Source organism: Bufo gargarizans, chromosome 11, assembly GCF_014858855.1.
Source record: "Bufo gargarizans isolate SCDJY-AF-19 chromosome 11, ASM1485885v1, whole genome shotgun sequence".
Taxonomy (NCBI): Eukaryota; Metazoa; Chordata; class Amphibia; order Anura; family Bufonidae; genus Bufo; species Bufo gargarizans.
Window position 1 is genome coordinate 63,253,961 of NC_058090.1, and position 17,518 is coordinate 63,271,478.

Here is a 17,518-nt window from a genome sequence, read left to right on the forward strand (position 1 = left end):
GTCTAGACTCTGGCTGGGCCACTAAAACGTTAATGTTGTTTTCTGCTAACCATTTCTTCACCACTTTTGCTGTGTGTTTTGGGTCATTGTCATGCTGAAATGTCCACTGGTGCTCTTTTTTCATGGTGCCGTTTACTGTGATTAGGTTTCCTGGTCCATTGGCTGAAAAACACCCCCAAAGCATTAGGTTCCCACCACCATGTTTGACAGTGGGGATGGTGTTCTCCTTTTTTACGCCAAATGAAAGAAACATCATTGTAACCAAACAATTCAATTTTTGTTTCATCTGACCATAACACAGTAGACCAGAAGTCGTCTTCTTTGTCCAGATGATCTTTTGCAAAGGCCAAGCGAACTTTTGCGTGCCTTATCTGAAGAAGTAGCGTCCTCCTTGGTCTGCATTGTGCAGTGTCCGTTGGATGGTCTGCTTTGAGACATTGCCACCAGCAGAGCCCAGATTCACCAGGATGGCCTTGGTGGTGATCCTTGGATTCTTTTCACCTCTCTAACTATCCTCCTAGCCAGCACAGTTGTCACTTTTGGCTTCCGACCACGTCCTCCAAGATTTTCCACAGTGCGGAACGTATTTTTTGCTCAAATGTAAATAAAAGCTGAGAATTTTTTTTTTCCACAATAATGCCTCTTGTACATTGTCTTATCATCTTTTTGGAGACACCCACGTTGTTTCCCTTAAAAAAAAATTACTTGCTGTTTGAATAAAAGTAACTAAGTCAAAATTTGGGTATGTTCGCTAAAGGAATCCACACAGTTGCATTTACAATCACAACATTTTGCACAGCCGCCTCCTGTGACTTGGGGAACGTCATAGACTATGTTTTGAGTGGAAATTTTCACCCCACGCTTTCCAATCATTTGCCAAAAAATACGCTTAGTAACCTAACCTCCAAACTACAGGAGCCATTTTCTGTTGGCTGTTGTGGCAGTTATCCTGGATATTCATCAGGTTGCATATAACAACCAATCACAGCTCATCTTCTATTTTGCTACAAGTCATTAACCACCTCCGGACCGCCTAACGCGCCGATGCGTCCGGAAGGTGGTTGCTTTTCTCCTCCTGGACGCATCGGCGCGTCATCTCGCGAGACGCGAGATTTCCTGTGAACGCGCGCACACAGGCGCGCGCGCTCACAGGAACGGAAGGTAAGCGAGTGGATCTCCAGCCTGCCAGCGGCGATCGCTCGCTGGCAGGCTGGAGATCCGAATTTTTTAACCCCTAACAGGTATATTAGACGCTGTTTTCATAACAGCGTCTAATATACCTCCTACCTGGTCCTCTGGTGGTCCCTTTTGTTAGGATCGACCACCAGAGGACTCAGGTAGGTCAGTACAGTCCCACCAAACCACACTACACTACACTACACCCCCCCCCCGGTCACTTATTAACCCCTTATAAACCCCTGATCACCCCATATAAACTCCCTGATCACCCCCCTGTCATTGATCACCGCCCTGTCATTGATCACCCCCCTGTCAGGCTCCGTTCAGACGTCCGCATGATTTTTACGGATCCGATCCATGTATCCATGGATCCGTAAAAATCATGCGGACGTCTGAATGGAGCCTTACAGGGGGGTGATCAATGACAGGCGGGTGATCACCCATATACACTCCCTGATCACCCCCTGTCATTGATCACCGCCCTGTCATTGATCACCCCCCTGTCAGGCTCCATTCAGACGTCCGCATGATTTTTACGGATCCGATCCATGTATCCATGGATCCGTAAAAATCATGCGGACGTCTGAATGGAGCCTTACAGGGGGGTGATCACCCATATACACTCCCTGATCACCCCCTGTCATTGATCACCCCCCTGTCAGGCTCCATTCAGACGTCCGCATGATTTTTACGGATCCGATCCATGTATCCATGGATCCGTAAAAATCATGCGGACGTCTGAATGGAGCCTTACAGGGGGGGTGATCAGTGACAGGGGGGTGATCACCCTGATTACCCTGATCACCCCCTGTCATTGATAACCCCCCTGTAAGGCTCCATTCAGACGTCCGCATGCGTTCTGTGGATCCGATCCATGTATCCATGGATCCGTAAAAAATCATGCGGACGTCTGAATGGAGCCTTACAGGGGGGGTGATTAGTGACAGGGGGGTGATCACCCTGATCACCCCCTGTCATTGATAACCCCCCTGTAAGGCTCCATTCAGACGTCCGCATGCGTTCTGTGGATCCGATCCATGTATCCATGGATCCGTAAAAAATCATGCGGATGTCTGAATGGAGCCTTACAGGGGGGTGATCAGTGACAGGGGGGTGATCACCCTGATTACCCTGATCACCCCCTGTCATTGATAACCCCCCTGTAAGGCTCCATTCAGACGTCCGCATGCGTTTTGTGGATCCGATCCATGTATCCATGGATCCGTAAAAAATCATGCGGATGTCTGAATGGAGCCTTACAGGGGGGGGTGATCAGTGACAGGGGGGTGATCACCCTGATTACCCTGATCACCCCCTGTCATTGATAACCCCCCTGTAAGGCTCCATTCAGACGTCTGCATGCGTTCTGTGGATCCGATCCATGTATCCATGGATCCGTAAAAAATCATGCGGACGTCTGAATGGAGCCTTACAGGGGGGGTGATCAGTGACAGGGGGGTGATCACCCTGATTACCCTGATCACCCCCTGTCATTGATAACCCCCCTGTAAGGCTCCATTCAGACGTCCGCATGCGTTCTGTGGATCCGATCCATGTATCCATGGATCCGTAAAAAATCATGCGGATGTCTGAATGGAGCCTTACAGGGGGGTGATCAGTGACAGGGGGGTGATCACCCTGATTACCCTGATCACCCCCTGTCATTGATAACCCCCCTGTAAGGCTCCATTCAGACGTCCGCATGCGTTCTGTGGATCCGATCCATGTATCCATGGATCCGTAAAAAATCATGCGGATGTCTGAATGGAGCCTTACAGGGGGGTGATCAGTGACAGGGGGGTGATCACCCTGATTACCCTGATCACCCCCTGTCATTGATAACCCCCCTGTAAGGCTCCATTCAGACGTCCGCATGCGTTTTGTGGATCCGATCCATGTATCCATGGATCCGTAAAAAATCATGCGGATGTCTGAATGGAGCCTTACAGGGGGGGTGATCAGTGACAGGGGGGTGATCACCCTGATTACCCTGATCACCCCCTGTCATTGATAACCCCCCTGTAAGGCTCCATTCAGACGTCTGCATGCGTTCTGTGGATCAGATCCATGTATCCATGGATCCGTAAAAATCATGCGGACGTCTGAATGGAGCCTTACAGGGGGGGTGATCAGTGACAGGGGGTGATTACCCTGATCACCCCCTGTCATTGATAACCCCCCTGTAAGGCTCCATTCAGACGTCCGCATGCGTTTTGTGGATCCGATCCATGTATCCATGGATCCGTAAAAAATCATGCGGATGTCTGAATGGAGCCTTACAGGGGGGGTGATCAGTGACAGGGGGGTGATCACCCTGATTACCCTGATCACCCCCTGTCATTGATAACCCCCCTGTAAGGCTCCATTCAGACGTCCGCATGCGTTCTGTGGATCCGATCCATGTATCCATGGATCCGTAAAAAATCATGCGGATGTCTGAATGGAGCCTTACAGGGGGGGTGATCAATGACAGGGGGGTGATCAGGGAGTCTATATGGGTGATCACCCCCCTGTCATTGATCACTCCCCCCCTGGTAAGGCTCCATTCAGCCATTTTTTTTGGCACAAGTTAGCGGAAATTTTTTGTTTGTTTTTGTTTTCGTTTTTTCTTACAAAGTCTCATATTCCACTAACTTGTGTCAAAAAATAAAATCTCACATGGACGCACCATACCCCTCACGGAATCCAAATGCGTAAACATTTTTAGACATTTATATTCCAGACTTCTCACGCTTTAGGGCCCCTAAAAAGCCAGGGCAGTATAAATACCCCACATGTGACCCCATTTCGGAAAGAAGACACCCCAAGGTATTCCGTGAGGGGCATATTGAGTCCATGAAAGATTGAAATTTTTGTCCTAAGTTAGCGGAAAGTGAGACTTTGTGAGAAAAAAAACAAAAAAAATCAATATCCGCTAACTTATGCAAAAAAAAAAAAAATTCTAGGAACTCGCCAGGCCCCTCATTGAATACCTCGGGGTGTCTTCTTTCCAAAGTGGGGTCACATGTGGGGTATTTATACTGCCCTGGCTTTTTAGGGGCCCGAAAGTGTGAGAAGAAGTCTGGGATCCAAATGTCTAAAAATGCCCTCCTAAAAGGAATTTGGGCACCTTTGCGCATCTAGGCTGCAAAAAAGTGTCACACATGTGGTATCGCCGTACTCAGGAGAAGTTGGGCAATGTGTTTTGGGGTGTCATTTTACATATACCCATGCTGGGTGAGAGAAAAATCTTGGTCAAATGCCAACTTTGTATAAAAAAAATGGGAAAAGTTGTCTTTTGCCAAGATATTTTTCTCACCCAGCATGGGTATATGTAAAATGACCCCCCAAAACACATTCCCCAACTTCTCCTGAGTACGGCGATACCAGATGTGTCACACTTTTTTGCAGCCAAGGTGGGCAAAGGGGCACCTTTCAGATTTCGCAGGCCATTTTTTACACATTTTGATTTCAAGGTACTTCTTACACATTTGGGCCCCTAAATTGCCAGGGCAGTATAACTACGCCACAAGTGACCCCATTTTGGAAAGAAGACACCCCAAGGTATTCCGTGAGGGGCACGGCGAGTTCCTAGAATTTTTTATTTTTTGTCGCAAGTTAGTGGAATATGAGACTTTGTAAGGAAAAAAGAAAAAAAAAAGAAAAATCATCATTTTCCGCTAAATTGTGACAAAAAATAAAAAATTCTAGGAACTCGCCGTGCCCCCCACGGAATACCTTGGGGTGTCTTCTTTCCAAAATGGGGTCACTTGTGGCGTAGTTATACTGCCCTGGCAATTTAGGGGCCCAAATGTGTGAGAAGAACTTTGCAATCAAAATGTGTAAAAAATGCCCTGCAAAATCCGAAAGGTGCACTTTGGAATATGTGCCCCTTTGCCCACCTTGGCAGCAAAAAAGTGTGACACATCTGGTATCGCCGTACTCAGGAGAAGTTGGGCAATGTGTTTTGGGGTGTCATTTTACATATACCCATGCTGGGTGAGAAAAATATCTTGGTCAAATGCCAACTTTGTATAAAAAAATTGGAAAAGTTGTCTTTTGCCAAGATATTTCTCTCACCCAGCATGGGTATATGTAAAATGACAGCCCAAAACACATTCCCCAACTTCTCCTGAGTACGGCGATACCAGATGTGTGACACTTTTTTGATGCCAAGGTGGGCAAAGGGGCACATATTCCAAAGTGCACCTTTCGGATTTCACCGGTCATTTTTTACAGATTTTGATTGCAAAGTACTTCTCACACATTTGGGCCCCTAAATTGCCAGGGCAGTATAACTACGCCACAAGTGACCCCATTTTGGAAAGAAGACACCCCAAGGTATTCCGTGAGGGGCATGGCGAGTTCCTAAATTTTTTATTTTTTGTCGCAAGTTAGTGGAATATGAGACTTTGTAAGGAAAAAAGAGAAAAAAAAAAAAATCATCATTTTCCGCTAACTTGTGACAAAAAATAAAAAATTCTAGGAACTCGCCATGCCCCTCACGGAATACCTTAGGGTGTCTTCTTTCCAAAATGGGGTCACTTGTGGCGTAGTTATACTGCCCTGGCAATTTAGGGGCCCAAATGTGTGAGAAGAACTTTGCAATCAAAATGTGTAAAAAATGCCCTGCAAAATCCGAAAGGTGCACTTTGGAATATGTGCCCCTTTGCCCACCTTGGCAGCAAAAAAGTGTGACACATCTGGTATCGCCGTACTCAGGAGAAGTTGGGCAATGTGTTTTGGGGTGTCATTTTACATATACCCATGCTGGGTGAGAAAAATATCTTGGTCAAATGCCAACTTTGTATAAAAAAATGGGAAAAGTTGTCTTTTGCCAAGATATTTCTCTCACCCAGCATGGGTATATGTAAAATGACACCCCAAAACACATTCCCCAACTTCTCCTGAGTACGGCGATACCACATGTGTGACACTTTTTTGCTGCCAAGGTGGGCAAAGGGGCGCATATTCCAAAGTGCACCTTTCGGATTTCACCGGTCATTTCTTACACATTTTGATTGCAAAGTTCTTCTCACACATTTGGGCCCCTAAATTGCCAGGGCAGTATAACTACCCCACAAGTGACCCCATTTTGGAAAGAAGACACCCCAAGGTATTCTGTGAGGGGCATGGTGAGTTCCTAGAATTTTTTATTTTTTGTCGCAAGTTAGTGGAATATGAGACTTTGTAAGAAAAAAAAAAAAAAAAAAAATCATCATCATTTTCCGCTAACTTGTGACAAAAAATAAAAAGTTCTATGAACTCACTATGCCCATCAGCGAATACCTTAGGGTGTCTACTTTCCGAAATGGGGTCATTTGTGGGGTTTTTCTACTGTTTGGGCATTGTAGAACCTCAGGAATCATGACAGATGCTCAGAAAGTCAGAGCTGTTTCAAAAAGCGGAAATTCACATTTTTGTACCATAGTTTGTAAATGCTATAACTTTTACCCAAACCATTTTTTTTTTTGCCCAAACATTTTTTTTTTATCAAAGACATGTAGAACTATAAATTTAGCAAAAAATTTATATATGGATGTCGTTTTTTTTGCAAAATTTCACAGCTGAAAGTGAAAAATGTCATTTTTTTGCAAAAAAATCGTTACATTTTGATTAATAACAAAAAAAGTAAAAATGTCAGCAGCAATAAAATACCACCAAATGAAAGCTCTATTAGTGAGAAGAAAAGGAGGTAAAATTCATTTGGGTGGTAAGTTGCATGACCGAGCGATAAACGGTGAAAGTAGTGTAGTGCCGAAGTGTAAAAAGTGGCCTGGTCATGAAGGGGGTTTCACCTAGCGGGGCTGAAGTGGTTAATATGAGCTCTGATTGGTTGCTATAGACAACGTAAGACATTCTTAGTATAAGACAGCTTATGTGTTAATATGATTTTGATTGCGATGCTTAGCCAACGTTGTTTTAGAGGCTGATGTAACTCACGTTACCTTAAGTGTATACTAATTCTGTGGGGTTTTATATACTGTCAATTAAAGACAATAATGCCCCGTAAGAAAAGGAATTCGATTGGACAATTGTCGTCAGGCGCTAAGAGAAAAGCCATATTACGGTCCAATGATCAATCTGAAGAAAGGGAAGCAAGGCTGACAGGCATGAGAACAAGAGCTGCTTCCTCAAGGGCCACTGAAACATCTCAGCAGAGAGAAGCAAGACTTATCAACATGAGTGTCGGAATTGCTTCCACCAGGACACAGGAAAAGGTTGGAAATTTGAAACACACCGTCTTTTGCTACCACTCAGACATCAACTATCAGGATAATCAAATAGTTAACATAGGAAAAAATGGATGTGGTCTGCAATTCCCTGAAGTGGAAAGATGAACCACCAGGTTTATGCTGTGCAAATGGCAAGGTTAAACTTCCACCTCTCCTGTCACCACCAGATCCCCTGAAGTATCTGATAACAGGCACCACTGCAACATCAAAGCATTTCCTGGACAACATCAGGAAGTACAACTCATGCTTCGAAATGACATCATTTGGAGCAACAAGAGACATTTTTACAACAGGATTTATACCAACGTTCAAGGACAGATTTACCGCTAATTTGGCTCACTGCTTTCTATTACAAGGAGAAGAACCTCAATTTCTTCAAATCTACTTCATGGGAAATGCAGAAGCAAAGGCTCAACAGAGATGCTCTTTAAATTCCAAACACTTGCCTTGATATTGTCACTAACTTGCAACAGTTCCTTGAAGAGAATAGGGCCCAATACTGACCCCCTGAGGTACTCCACTAGTAACAGTGACCCAATCTGAGTATGCACCGTTAATAACCACCCTCTGTTTTCTATCAATGCACCCACATTTGATGAGGTAGCTATTTTAATTGTGGGTAATGAGTTTCAAAGCAATGACATTTTGCTTCAGAAAAGAACGCTTTGCAATGGGCGGCAGAAACTCACAGGTCCTTTGATGCACTGCAATACCCAATTATCGCTTCCCAGGGACAGGATGACTATCACTTTGAAATACCTCAGACATATCCTACAACAGGCAACCCTTCAGGGAAAGAAAGTGTCTGCCATGGACTTCTATGCTTATAGGATCATGACCAGAGTTGCTGAAGAAAATCACATCCTAAAAGGCAGACACATCTTCCACCAATTCATCATTAACATGTATGCAAAGATCGAGAGTGAGCATCTTCTGTATATCCGACTAAATCAAAAGACGCTCCGAGCCGAGAAATACATTCATCTTAGAGATGCTGTGGCAAATTATGCTGATCCAAACGAGCTGGGTATAATGCTCATTCTTGCATGAACTGTCACTGGAAGCCCACTACACATGCATGAATACACGCAGGATGCAATAACTTAGGTGAGGAAGTATGACCATCCAGATCTTTTTATTACCTTCACTTGCAATCATGCTTGGGAGTAAATCAGAGGGCACCTATTGGCAGGCCAGAAAACAGTCAATCGCCATGACATCATTGCTCGGGTTTTCAAAAGGAAACTAACAAAAATTATTTATCTGATCACAAAAGCACATTTATGGTGAGACACAGTGCTGGATTTATTCAGTCAAATGCCAAAAAAGAGACCTTCCTCATGCCCATATCTTGATCTGGCTGAAGCAAAAAATACAAGCCACCGGAACTGACAATATCATCAGTGCCAAATTGCCAGACCCTCAGAATGACCTGTTGCTGTTTGACACAATCACCAAGAACATGATCCATGGTCCCTACGGGAACCTCAACAAAAATTCTCCCTGCATGGTTTATGGCAGGTGTTCAAAGAATTACCCACGAAACCTGGTCCAAGAAACACAAACAGGACAAAATGGATGTCCAGTAAACCGAAGAAGGCAGGGGATGGTGGTTTCACAGCAAAGCTCATGATGCGTATTAGAACATTACTCCAAGAGATAGAAATTGACAACAAGTGGGTGGTGCCTTGTAACCCTTTGCTCTCAAAAATTTTCCAGGCCCACATCCATGTCGAATCTTGCCACACTGTAGTGATCAAGCAGTTTTTGAACTCCAGAAAAATTAAGTTCAGGCATTCCAGGCAGGTACATCAGCAGCAATGAAGCTGTTTGGAGAATACTAGGGTTCTCCATTCACAAGAGCTACCCACCAGCTGTGTATCTCAGTGTTCACTTGGAAAATGGACAGAAGATTTACTTTCAGCCAGCAAACCTGCTCCAGCAGCTCCCAACACCATTTAAGACCAACCTCTTGGCATTTTTCAAACCATGTCAACAAGATCCATTTGCAAAAATAATTCTCTACTGTGATCTACCGAAGTACTACACTTGGAACACATCGAGAAAAACACTGGAATGGAGGAAACAGGGGCATGATGTTGAAGGCCATCCAGGGGTCAAAGCAAATGATACTCTTAGTCGTGTCTACACTGTTTGTCTGGCAATGCAGAGTGCTTCTCCCTGCACATGTTACTTCATGTTGTCAAAGGCCCAACATTGTTTTCTCACCTGAATATTGTCGGAGGCCATGTCTGTGAAACACTCCGGGAAGCTTGCCAAAGCGGACTCTGGGACATGAACCTCAGTAAAGCAGCAGCCACACAAACCCCAAATCAACTAAGACACATCTTTGCTATTCTTCTAAAAACCGGTAACATTTCAAATCCCCTTGAGATTATGACAAAGTACAAAACTGATCTCAGTGAGGACATCCTCGTGCAGGATAGAAGGGAAAGTCCTCAGCAACTTATCAACTTCACTGAAGAAATTTTCCAAAAAGCCTTAATTCTCCTTGAAGACCAGAGCATGGCAATGTCTGGAAAAAGATTACAGCTTCTTGGATTGCCTACTCCATCAAGAGATCATGAAGCTAACCAAAAGTGCAGGGGGATTTACATAGAAACAAACTACAATTGATGAATTGACAGCATTTGTCTCTTACAACGAGCCACTGTTGGTACCAGACCAAAGAAGCCTACAACCAAATTTAAAGTTTCAATGGAACCAACAAAGGTGGCATGGTCTTCCTTGAAGCTCCAGGTGGAACAGGAAAAACATTTGTAATCAATTTGCCCCAGGCAAAATCTTGGCAACAACAGAATATTGCACTTGCAGGGGCATCTTCTGGAGTTGCTGCTACACTTTTAACTGGTGGCAGGATAGCACATTCCACATTCAAACTACTGCTTAACCTGGCTCACAGTGACAGCCCAGTGTGTAACATTGCCAAGGGATCAGGACAGACCAAACTGCTTCAAAAGTGCAGTGCCATCATATGGGTTGAATGCACCATGTCACACAAGAGGGCTCTGGAAGCAGTGTACAAACTGCTACAAGATATGCGTGGCAACACAGTCCAGGGAGTGATGCGCTCCGCCCTTAGGGCAGTGAAACCAAACACCAGCAACAAGCATACTGTGGCCAGGACTGAAAGGAACCCATGGAGCGGAACCCTCAGCACTACAGCACACTGAGCATGGTGCCCAGGTCCACGGCAGCAAGCAGGGGGACAGCGGCGCACAGCAGATGCTGTTACAGTACCCCCTTCCCCTTATGCTCCCTCTTCTTGAGGCCCTGAGCGCGAATATTCTCCTCCGGCTCCCAAGACCTCTCTTGCGGACCGAAGCCCTTCCAATCCGTGGCATTGCTAGGGCTGGTGTCACCCGGTGCGGTAGAAAATGGTGTAAGCCCCCCCCCCCCCCCCAAAGCAATCATTTTTTAGCCATATATGGGGGCTATGGTGGTGCTACTGCCATAGGGGGCATCCGTTAGCTCAGCAGACCCCCTCTAGCAGTCAGAGCCTGGTCTCGGGAGGGGCACTTCCAGATTATTTTCTGTCCGCCGCCACAAAACAATGGTGCTTATAGAACAGACTCCACAGTGTAGCGGTATACTGTATATTGTGGGTAACAGTGTAGAGGTATACTGTATATTGTGTGGCACAGTGTAGAGGTATACTGTATATTGTGTGGCACAGTGTAGCGGTATACTGTATATTGTGTGGCACAGTGTAGCGGTATACTGTATATTGTGTGGCACAGTGTAGAGGTATACTGCATATTGTGTGGCACAGTGTAGAGGTATACTGCATATTGTGGGGCACAGTGTAGAGGTATACTGTATATTGTGGGGCACAGTGTAGAGGTATACTGAATATTGTGGGGCACAGTGTAGAGGTATACTGTATATTGTGGGGCACAGTGTAGAGGTATACTGTATATTGTGGGGCACAGTGTAGCAGTATACTGCATATTGTGGGGCACAGTGTAGGCTGTGTGTGTATAACAAACTTATTTCACATGAAAACTTACAATTACTTGGCTTGACCCTTGGGGATCTCGGACACCACTTCAACACTTTGGCCGGGGGCTCGGCGGAGCTGATGTGTTTTATCCTAATGAGAAAGATTTCATAATAAGGATTTGGAGAAGGGGCAGAGGGATAGCAGAGCAGGGAGAGGCTGGTGCTGCTACTAGGGGGTCATACCATGGGGGGAGTAATAAAGCCCACCATAATGCCCCTCCAGTAGAATTCTCCTTATAATGTGACAGTGCAAAAAATACCCCCTTGTAATGCCCGCAGTTGAGTTAATGTCCCCATAGTGCCCCCATAATGTGCCAGTATAAAATACCCCTATATAGTGCCCCCAGTAAATTTCCCCATAGTGCTCCTCTCCCCCCTTCCTGCTAGTGCCCCCCATAATGTACCAGTATAAAATGCCCCATATATAGTGCCCCAGTAGATGCCCTCAGTGTCCGGTCTTCTGGTGCATGCGACCCGCTTAGAGCGTTCCCTGAAACGCACATCAAGCCGTGTAGCCAATGTAATCAGGTCATTCAATGACTACATGCGGTCGCGCCCAGCCAACTCGCCCTTAATACAGTCAGAAAGGCGCTCCCAGAACACTGCCAGTTGAGCCGTATCATTCCACGCAAGTTCGGCCACCCTGGTACGGAACTGGATGGCGTACTGACCCACAGACGCAGAACCTTGACGTAGATGTAGCAGGGCTGAGGGAACGGAGGACTCAAAGACTATCCGGAAGAAGTCAGGAAGGACTGCAGATTAGTCGTCTCTGGACCTTCACGTTCCCAAATAGGGTTTGCACAGGCAAAAGGGCCTCATCAGACAGCAGGAATATGATGAAGGCAAATTTGGACAACTCCGTAGGGAACCTCTGCCCATGTAACTCGAAGTGGATCAGGCACTGATTAAGGAATCTTCAACATGTTTTTGGATTACCACCATAGCGGATTGGCAGCAAAAGTTGCACTGTGGCGGCACTCTGTTCCGGAATCACCAGTGGCATAGCAGGTGGAGGAGTGACTGGCAACTCTGCCGTGCCCGGAATAGAGACAGTATCCATGCGAGCAGCAACATTTTGCATGAACTACATCAATACGTCTAGTCATTCACTCTGGCACTTTAATTCCTGTAAAAGATCATGAACGTGGTCTTGGGATGACCAGCAGGGTCCATGGCCTCAGAGTACTGTCACAGATCAGTGGATGTTAACCCACTGTGCCACTGACAAGCAATTTTACTATGTTAATGATAAATGTAAGGTTATAAACATGGGAAGGAATAATGAAAATCACCTGTACATAGTAAATGGTAAAACACTGGGCAACACTGACATGGAAAAGGACTTGAGAATTGTAGTGGACAGCAAACTAAACTGTAAAAACCATTGTCATATGTGTATTTTGGTACGTTACAGCCTTAAGTTCAATGTTTTGTGAATCTGAATTTTATGCGATGGATCAGAACACAATAGTCTAAGTTGGTGAAGTGAAATGAGAAAAATATATAAAATAAAACTATTGTTTAGAAATAGAAAACAGAAAATTGGCATGTGCGTATGTATTCAAGCCCTTTGTTAGGAAGCACATAAAAAGCCCTGGTTTAACTAATTACCTTCAGAAGTCACAAAATTAGTGAAATGATGTCCACCTGTGTGCAATCTAAGTGTCACATGATCTGTCATTATTACATATACACACCTTTTTTTGAAAGCCCCCAGAGGCTGCAACACCTAAGCAAGAGACATCAGCAACCAAACACTGTCATAAAGACCAAGGAAAACTCCAAACAAGTAAGGGACAATGTTCTTGAGAAGTCAGAGTTAGGTTATAATAAAATATCCAAATATTTGACAATCCCTAGAAGCACCATCATATCTATCATAACCAAATAGAAAGAACATGGCACAACAGCAAACCTGCCAAGAGACAGCCGCCCACCAAAACTCACGGACCGGGAAAGGAGTGAATTAATCAGAGAGGCAGCACATAGACCTAAGGTAACCCTGGAGAAGCTACAGAGTTCCACAGCAGAGATTGGAGTCTGGATCTGTACATAGGACGACAATAAGCCATACGCTCTATTGAGTTGGGTTTTCTGGCAGAGTGGTCAGAAGAAAGTCATTACTTTCAGCTACAAAAACAAAAAAGGAACATTGTGAGTTTGTGAAAAGGCATGTGGGGGACTCCTAAAATGTATGGAGGAAGGTGCTCAGGTCTGAGGGGACTAAAATTGAACTTTTCGGCCATCAAAGAAAACGCTATGTTTGGTGCAAACCCAACACATCACATCACCCAAAGAACACCATGTTTTTCAGCAGCCAGGACTGGGGAACTGGTCAGAGTTGAGGGAAAGATGGATGGTGCTTAATACAGGGATATTCTTGAGATAAACCTGTAGCACTCTGTACGTGATTTGAGACTCGGATGCAGGTTCCTCCTTCCAGCAGGACAATGACCCCAAACACACTGCTAAAGCAACACTTGACTGGTTTAAGGGGAAACATGTAGATGTGTTGGAATGGCCTAGTCAAAGGCCAGATCTCAATCCAATAGAAAATCCTTGGTCAGACTTAAAGATTGCTGTTCACAAGCGCAAACCATCCAACTGAGCTGGAGCAGTTTTGCAAGGAGGAATGGGCAAAAATCCCAGTGATAAGATTTGGCACGCTCATAGAGACTTATCCAAAGCGACTTGGAGCTGTGATTGACGCAAAAGGTGGCTCTACAAAGTATTGAATTTAGGGGGGGTGACTCGTTATGCACATTGACTTTTTATGTTATTTTGTCTTATTTGTTGTTTGCTTCACAATAAAAAAAAATTAAAAAAATCTTCTAAAGTTGTGGGCATGTTCTGTAAATTAAATGATGCAAATCCTGAAATAATCCATGTTAATTCCAGGTTTTTGGAAAAAGTCAAGGGGGGTAAATACTTTTAAACACAGTCCTGCCACTTTACAAATCACTAGTCAGACCACACATGGGAGTATTGTGTACAGTTCTGGGCTCCTGTGAACAAGACTGGAATGGGTGGACTACAGTACCCTGAAAGATTATCAAAATTAGGGTTGTTCAGTTTAGAAAAAGAAAAAGACAACTGAGGGGAAATCTAATGACCATGTAAATATATCAGGTGTCATTACATAGATCTCTCCCATGATCTATTTATACCCAGGACAGGACTGTGATGAGGGGACATCCTCTGCGTCTGGAGGAAAGAAGGTTTATACACAAACATAGAAGGGGATTCTTTACGGTAAGAGCAGTGAGACTATGGAACTCTCTACCTGAGAAGGTGGTGATGGTGAATTCATTAAAAGAGTTCAAGAGGAGCCTGGATGTATTTCTGGAGTGTAAAAATATTACAGGTTATAGTTACTAGATTTCTGCAGAAGGGTCTTTAATCCAGGGAGTTATTCGGATTCCCCGATTGGATTTGGGGAGGATTTTCCCCCCTAAAATTAGGAAAATAGGCTTTTTTTTTTTTTGCTTTCCTCTGGATCAACTTGCAGGATAAGGGTACTTTCACATTAGCAGCAGGGGAGTCCGGCAGGCTGTTCCAGCGGGGAAACAGCCTGTCAGATCTGTCCTGCCGCTAGTTCACGTGTGCCCCCGTGTGACGGCAGTGCACGGCGAGAAGCAGCTGGACTGAAAGTACTGCATTAATGGGGACGGAGCGGGGGTCCGGGGTCACACGTGAACTTGCGGCAAGACAGATCCGACAGGCTGTTCACCCGCCAAAACAGCCTGCCGGACTCCCCTGACGCTAGTGTGAAACTAGCCTAACACACTAAACTGAATGGACGGATGACTTTTTTCAGCCTTTCAAACTATGATACTATGTACTTTTTGTATGTGTAAAATACTACACTATTAAGTGTGGGGATCTCTTTGTTTCTCTTGAAAGGGGCTTTCCAAAATTTGTAAAAACTTAACCTAGAGCATGGAGCTGTGTAAAGTTAATAAAACAAAAAAAAGTAATCATCTTTTAAATGTCCTTTGCTGCTGCTCTGATCCTTGCTGGACTTGCTGGACCTGCTTTCATCAATTCCATGACCACTGTCCTTACTAGTCATATTCTATTCATGCACACATGATCAGTAGGCCATTGACTAACTGCAGGAATTATGTAAACAGTGAACGACAAACACTGCAGACCCAGTGGTAATGGAGTGAAGACATATTTAAAACAAAAGTTGTTTAATTAATTGTTTAATTAAGTTGCTTTTCATCAGTGATTGTTAGAAAAAAACAGCTGTTCTACAGCTGGTTTTGGCTCACAATCACTGATGAAACACTGACCAAATCACTGAAGTGTGAACTAGGCCTTAACTACGTTTTTACAAAATTTAGAAAACCCCTTTAATTTTTGCATGATGTCCCACATTAATGGAGGTATATAAATGTGCTGCTATGCTGCATAATTGTATGACTCTGCTGCCAACAAATATACTGCTATGATTGTGGATTATTTTTTGTTGTACTTTTAGTAAAATTATTTTTTAATTATTATTTCGTGACCAGACTGATCTGGGTCTTACTGACCAAGCTATTTTTTCATTGTCACCTTCAAAGAGCTATACGTTTTTTCATTCTTTCATCTATGTAGCCGTCTGAGGGCAAGTTGTAGTTTTCAATGGTGTCATTTTGGGGTACACATAACTTACTGATTAACTTTTACTAACTCTTTATGGCAGGGGAATAGGAAAAAACAACAATACTGCCACTAAGTTTTTAAAGTTATAGATTTTGTGGCGTTCTTTTTTCAACAAAAATAACATAACTTTATTCTCCGAGTTAGTACGATTCAAATACATATAAGTTTTACTACATTTGCACAAAAAAAACTTAAAAAAAAAAAAGTGTTTGCATGACCTTATCCTAAGACCCATAACTTTTATTTTTCTTTCTGCAGAACGAATGTGAGGGCTTTTATTTTTGTGGGACATAACACTTTTTGATCGCTTTCATTCAGTTTTGTTTTTTTTGCTGGCGACTAAGCAAAAAGACAATAAAACTCACTGAAAAAAGTGGCCTAAATAGGTGAAAATGCTCCAAAACCAGACACTGTAGCGTGTCTATAACCGGGGGAACAATTCCTCCGCAGACAACGGCATGCGTGCTGAGACACAGTGACGTGGTGCATGAGGGGCTCCAATATGTTCCTGACTGGAAGATATTGGTAAAGCTCTCAGCTTTTAACATCGGCCTGAGGAATTAGCCAGTATTGTCAGTTGTGTATCATTTTGGTGCATTTTTTTAATTGATTTTTGACTAAGCAATAAGCAACAATTCTGTGTAGATTTTATTTTAGCAATTCTATTCAATTGGAAAGTATTTTTTCAACTGAAAAAAGTGTATTTTCATTGCAATTTTGAGGCCTACACTAGGCTCTGGCCTGCTGCAGAGGCATCGGCACCCAGCTATCTCATTTGCGGGGTGCCGATGTAAGTCCACTCACTCTGTAACTGCTTACATGCGGCTGGCAACATTAATCGTAGCATGTAAAGGGTTAAACAGTTTAGATTGGTGCTACTGCTGGACCAAGCTGTTACAGTAGGAGAGCGGCTCCCGCTCTCCGCTGCACAGGAGACCCGTGCAGTGCTTTGACTGACTGGGCTGCCATTAAAAGGCGGTGGTGCAGCCTAAGGCCCCTTATTGACTGGTGTAAAAAAGGTGTATTGGTGGTCACTAAGAGGTTAAATAAATTAAGTCATAACAAAATGTAATCATTTTGGTAGAAGCATTCTGTTCAGGAATTTAAAGAACTGACCATTCTTCTTTTGTCATACTCATATTGACGATGTGATTCTAGAAAAAAAATAAACAGAATAATAGTGCCATGCATTTATGATTCATAAACATATTGAAGATAGAATTTTTTTTTTTTTATGATCTCACCTTGGACAAAAGTAGATCAATGTCAGTCTCCGGCCCTTTAGGAAGTGATGACAACTGAACAGATCCTTTACCCAAAAATAGTGTCTGCTTGTCAAGTTCAGGTGCCATGTCATTCTTAACAAAATATGACATACACATATGAGACAAATACATATTCATTGTAAAAAATAAACTTTAATAGAAGTTAGACAGCACTTTTTA

At 43.8% G+C, this 17,518-nt stretch overlaps 1 protein-coding gene across 6 annotated transcripts in view; it reads right to left on the bottom strand.

The window, feature by feature from the left end:
* PLA2G4F (phospholipase A2 group IVF) overlaps positions 1 to 17,518 on the bottom strand; it is a 569,872-nt gene that overhangs the window by 467,405 nt on the left and 84,949 nt on the right. For all 6 annotated transcript variants that reach the window (XM_044271892.1, XM_044271895.1, XM_044271893.1 and 3 more), the window contains exons 9-10: positions 17,318 to 17,431; positions 17,190 to 17,227 (exon numbers count right to left, since the gene is read on the bottom strand). In XM_044271892.1, the coding sequence (XP_044127827.1) occupies positions 17,190 to 17,227; positions 17,318 to 17,431 (152 nt within the window). The remainder of the gene's footprint in view (positions 1 to 17,189; positions 17,228 to 17,317; positions 17,432 to 17,518) is intronic.